This window comes from Erigeron canadensis, chromosome 6 (genome assembly GCF_010389155.1).
Source record: "Erigeron canadensis isolate Cc75 chromosome 6, C_canadensis_v1, whole genome shotgun sequence".
Taxonomy (NCBI): Eukaryota; Viridiplantae; Streptophyta; class Magnoliopsida; order Asterales; family Asteraceae; genus Erigeron; species Erigeron canadensis.
The window spans coordinates 18,992,234-18,998,088 of record NC_057766.1 but is presented as its reverse complement, the minus strand read 5'-3'; the positions used below and the strand labels follow the sequence as shown (position 1 = coordinate 18,998,088).

The 5,855-nt window shown below is 32.6% G+C and overlaps 1 protein-coding gene across 1 annotated transcript; it reads left to right on the top strand.

The window, feature by feature from the left end:
* The first annotated feature begins 237 nt into the window (after nucleotides 1-237).
* LOC122604406 (receptor-like protein EIX2) lies at nucleotides 238-4,045 on the top strand. Its single transcript, XM_043777301.1, has 3 exons — nucleotides 238-564; nucleotides 632-1,916; nucleotides 2,829-4,045. The coding sequence occupies exons 1-3, from the start codon at nucleotides 238-240 to the stop codon at nucleotides 4,043-4,045; spliced, it is 2,829 nt and encodes a 942-aa protein (XP_043633236.1).
* Nucleotides 4,046-5,855: the final 1,810 nt, after the last annotated feature.

Below are 5,855 nucleotides of genomic sequence, written 5' to 3'. Positions count from 1 at the left end.
TATGAGTAACACGTCATGGACCCAAGCAAGCTTTTCCTGCATGTGGCCACTATCTTTTCAAAGACTTTGAACAAGTCATAACACCAGGTCTACTATCAAATGTCTTGTGGACTCAAGTCGATATCACAACCTAACTATAGGTCTGTAAAAGATTTTAAGGCATGTCTTCTTATATATGCACCCCATTCCACCTGCTTATGAATTATACAACGTCTATCCTATCTTAATTACTCCAAAATGGAAAGCACCTTTCTTCTCATTTTTGCATCATTCATGCTCATTCAAACATATGGCGTAAGCCGCAGCAGCAGCAACATCATGATCACGGCTTCATCAAATGTTACATGTATCCAAGGGGAGCGACAATCACTGCTTGTATTCAGACGAGGCCTTGCAGACGAATCAAATCGTCTATCAACATGGACTGGATTAGAATGTTGCGAGTGGCAGGGAGTTGGGTGTGATAGGAGAAATGGTCATGTTGTCAAACTTGATCTTCGATCTCCATCATCTTTCATGGACTACTATATATCATCAAACACAAGTACCTCGCTCAAAGGTAAGGTAAGTCCTTCCTTACTCGAATTGAAGTATGTGTGTTACTTGGACCTGAGCATGAACAACTTCTCAGGACAAAATATTCCTGAATTCTTCGGGTCTGAACCTCTCTAACTCAGGTTTCAGTGGTGTAGTCCCTCCTAATCTAGGAAATCTCTCAAGGTTACAATATCTTGATCTTAATGTCCAACATAGGTACGACATGGTACCTCTCCCTTATGACGTTTCATTGATGGTAAAGAATGATCTGCGGTGGGTGTCCTTGTTGTCGTCGTTAAAGCACTTGGATCTCTCAGGAATAAAAATCGGTAACCATATTGATTGGTTCCATCCGGTTAACATGCTACCTTCATTGCTTACACTGAACTTGGCCTCGTGTGATATACATATCTCCTCCATAAAGTTCATCAATTTGACGTCTCTTAATTCACTTGATCTCTCTTCCAATGGTATCAACTCCACTATTCCTGTTTCGTTATCAAACCTTACTAGCCTTATGCATCTATACCTTGATTATAACAACTTCCATGGTCCAATACCTGATTCTATTGCAACCTTGAGCTCTCTTTCTTACATCAGACTTTCATCAAACCATTTGTCTGGTCCAATACCTCCCTCACTTGGTAACCTAACCTCTCTAAGAGTACTCTCTCTATATGGTAATCAATTGAGTGGGGGCATACCTGAAAGCATTGGTCAATTATCAATGCTTGAAACCCTTGATCTTTTTTTTAATCATTTGAGTGGGAGCATACCTGAAAGCATTGGTCAATTATCAATGCTTGAAAGCCTTTATCTTTCTGGTAATCGATTGAGTGGGAGCATACCTGAAAGCATCGGTCAATCATCAATGCTTGAAAACCTTTATCTTTATGAAAATCGATTGAGTGGAAGCATACCTGAAAGCATCGGTCAATTATCAATGCTTGAAAGCCTTGATCTTTCTGATAATCGATTGAGTGGGAGCATTCCAACTAGTATTGGCCAGCTTTCAAACCTCATTAAACTAGATGTCGCTAATAACTCATTGGTTGGGGTTGTTTCGGAACATCACTTCACCAAACTTCACAATCTAACCAGATTGTGGTTGTATGATAATTCATTAACGCTGAATGTAAGCACTCATTGGATTCCTCCCTTCCAACTGGAGAGTTTTTCTGCACGCTCCTGCAACGTCGGACCTCAATTACCAAATTGGCTTCAGACGCAAACAAATCTTGAATATTTAGGTCTTTCAAATTCGGGTATTGGAGATACAATACCAGAGTGGTTTGAGAACATCACCTCTCATCTCCAAGCACTGGATTTGTCCCACAACCAGATTGATGGAAACCTATCACGACTAATTACAAGCCCAGGTATCTATTTTTTTCAATAAGAACTTATTTAGGGGTGTTTGGGTTAACACCAAGAATCACATGGATCTATTTTTTATAAACTATACCCGTACAAAGATTTTTAGTGAGTTGATATGGACTTCTTTTTGTTTGTTATTCTTATATGTCTTAATTAATAAACACTAACTAAAAACATTTTGATTTTTTTATTATTAAAATAAAAAGAAAAAGAAAACAGATAAAAAGATATTGATGTGGGTAAAAAGATTTGGAGTAACAATGCAATTCGTTTAAAAAAAAAACAAAGTTTGGAGAAAACTTATTTAGGTTTAAAAAAAATGAACTTTGGTTTAATTTTGTGCTAACAACATTTTATTTTATTTTTATTTTTATTTCCACATATAAAAATAATTTGGCTTTCCATTTGAATATATAAAGTGAATGGAAAAATATAAGATAACAAATATACGGTATGCTAAAAGCAAAAACTTACGTTGTTTTTGATCAAATACGAATAACAATTGTTTGAATGCTTATTTCTAATATGTTGTGTTAAATTGATGTGAATAAAGTTAGATTACACATTTATTTTAGTTTATTATTTCTAATACATTGTTAAATTGAGGTGAACAAAGTTAGAATACACATTATATTTTAGTTTTTAAAAAACTAAGAAAAAAAAAGTCCGATATAGTTATTTTGGGGTTGAGTAATTAGTTCTTCACTAAAACACTAATTTTTTGTTAAAATAGGAAAATCTTTTTACATTATGTGTATTTTGTGAATATTTGGATTAGATAGGAATTAATTATTTAGTGTTTTCACCGATTAGAGTTTATAAGTTGACTAGAGCTGATCCAACATAATCTAACCCAACTTATCTTATAGATTTTAAATAGACTAATAAATGTAAATTCAAATTTTCTAATCCAGGTCTCATTTATTTAGTTCTTGGGAATAATTCTTTCACCGGAAGCATTCCAACGCACTTATGCGAGTCGCTTCAAATACAATTACTTGATTTATCCGATAATAACTTCTCTGGATTTCTTCCCAAATGCTTTGGAAACTTGATTGAGTTGCAGGTGATGGATCTTACAAATAACAATATAACGGGTAATGTTCCAAAGTCATTAGGTTTCCTATCATACCTCAAGTCATTACACTTGCACAACAACAAGTTTGAGGGCAATCTCCCGACGACTTTGCAAAACTTGACAAACTTAGTCACCTTTGACTTAGGAAACAATTTGTTCACGGGTAATATCCTTTCTTGGATCGGGAAAAAATTATCCAGGCTTAAAATTTTGAATCTCCAATCAAATAATTTCACGGGTGAGATCCTACTTGAAATCTGTCAAAACAACGCTCTACAAAATTTAAACTTAGCAAACAATAACATAACAGGAATGATCCCTCGTTGCTTTTATAACTTAACCGGTATGATCGTGACTAGTGTTGACTTTCAATACAACCGCCCTGAATATGAAGAAAATATTGAGACTTGCATAAAGGGTATTCAATTGAAGTACACAAAAACACTTAAATTTCTTGTATCCTTAGACCTCTCAAGCAACAAATTCATTGGTGGAGTTCCTGATGTTTTGATGAACCTTAGAGCGTTGAACAATTTGAATCTTTCTAGAAACTTGTTAAGTGGACAGATTCCGTCAAAGATTGGAGATCTAAAGCATATGGAATCTTTAGATATTTCGATGAACTTGTTGTCTGGTCCCATTCCTCCAAGTTTGGGTACCTTGAACTTTCTAAGCTACTTGAACTTATCCTTCAATAACTTATCTGGTCAAATACCATTTGGAAATCAGCTTCAAGCTTTAGGTGATCCATCAGCTATATATGAAGGGAACAATGAGTTATGTGGGCCCACACTTTTTAAGAGTTGCAATAGAAAGAACTTATCAGACTCGTATATTAATAAGGACATAGGTAAAGATTTTATACAAGATTTGGGGTTGTTAACTACCACAGTTTCTGGGTTTGTTGTCGGATTTATGGGACTAATCGGTAGCTTATACTTGATAAAAGAATGGAGGACAACTTACTTTGATATTATAGAGAATGTTTACATATGGCTCGTATTATCAATTCTACTCACTCTTGCACAAATACGGAGAAAGTTGTTCTACTGAGGTATGATATTCATGATTAATATTTGTTTTTCCTTTAGTGAGCCATGATCTGCTTGAATCACAAAAATCAAGGTTTCTAATTCACTTATATCCGTATTTGCGGTTTACGATATACATGCTTTAAGGAATATTTATGATTTGCTTTATTCACATTTAAATTAGTTGTTGACTATTAAAAGTATAATAGATTTATCTTCGTGTTAAATACACGGGTTGTATATAACATTTTTAAGATAAGATTAATTGTTAAATATTATAAAGTTTAAATGTAAAATAAATGTAAGTAAAGAAAAAATGAAAAAGTTATAATACTAAAGCTTTGAACGCATATATTGTATTTCATCTCGTGCAATAAGTTTTTGTTGATAATAATTTTTAATACTGTATTTTTTATTCGGACATTTGTTGTCTATCGTCACCTGCAAATCAACTTTTGATTTTTATAGTTAATAAAAATTTACTTGAGCATTATACCCTTTATTTTTTAATTCAAAACAATGTATCAATTTTCTAGGAAAAAAATGTTTTTTTAAACTAAATTTAAAAAATAAATATATTGATTAAAAAAATATTTGAGATTCATGATCAAATTAAAAGATAGAGATTGTAATCATAATTAGCAAAATAATAAGAATGGACAAATAAGTGTTTCCAGGTTAACGCAACTGATATGACCCATTTCAAACCATGTCAGTCTAGACTCATTTAACCAAACTCGTCTGACTTATCCATCTTGCCACTTTAAATTATATGGGTTGAACTCACTTTTTAATGCTTAAGATGCTGTGCCTGCCGTTTACAGTTTTAACCATGTATCATTCGATTTTAGAGGTTAAATTTCCAAATAAACTATTGAAGTTCTTATATCTTTTCATTTACTGTCAGATGAAGACGCTGGAAAGTTTTAAGAATATAATCCTGCTATCGTCACCCCAGGTATACATTTCTAGTTTCATGACTTGATCTTAGACAAATTGAAGAACAATATCTTTGAACAATCAATGATAAAGTTTGCATAAATACATTTGATTGTTAATGATTTATGACAACATTATTGTTTCAAAACCAAGATTTTAAGGTCCAACCAGGTGTGCCACACTTCTATTGGGTGCTTGTAGACGCTATTTTGATAGTTTATAAACTAAGTACTTGTTATCATGTTAGGGGACACTGAGTTATTTGTTGTCAAATCTACGTGATAAGAGTTTCACCCCTTTTGATAAGCTTGAATCTCCTTCGAGATAGAATTTCACCGTCATTAATGTAGTTGAGTTTACGTGGATATTGTGTAAGATTGTAAGAAAATGAAGATTTGTAATGTTTTAAATAAGGATTTAATGTAAGTGAAGGGTAGATAAAGTAATGTATAAAGTAACAAACCTCATAACAAAAAGAGATATAGAGTATTTGAAGAACATGAGGAAATGGTAATTATAAAAGTAACATAAATAACATTAAAAAAAAATCTATATCGGATAAGTTGTTAAATAACATAAAAAAATGATTAACGAATACATCAGTGGAGATCAACGATATAACAAATACAAATTGAATAAAGAGTGTGTATAACATGTTAGTATTGATAGAAAAATTATGGTAACTAAATAAGCGAAATTATGATTAAAGAGTTTAAGAGAAGTGTCAATAATCAGAATTGCAGATAAAATATTGTTAAAATAACAAACTATGTATTATTTTTGTATAAAGATATCTTATTTTGTTGCATAAGTGTAATTGCAGATAATTGAGGGACTATAGTTGACTAGAAGAGAAGTTAAAGGATGGCGGTGGCATTTTGGAAAGATGAAGG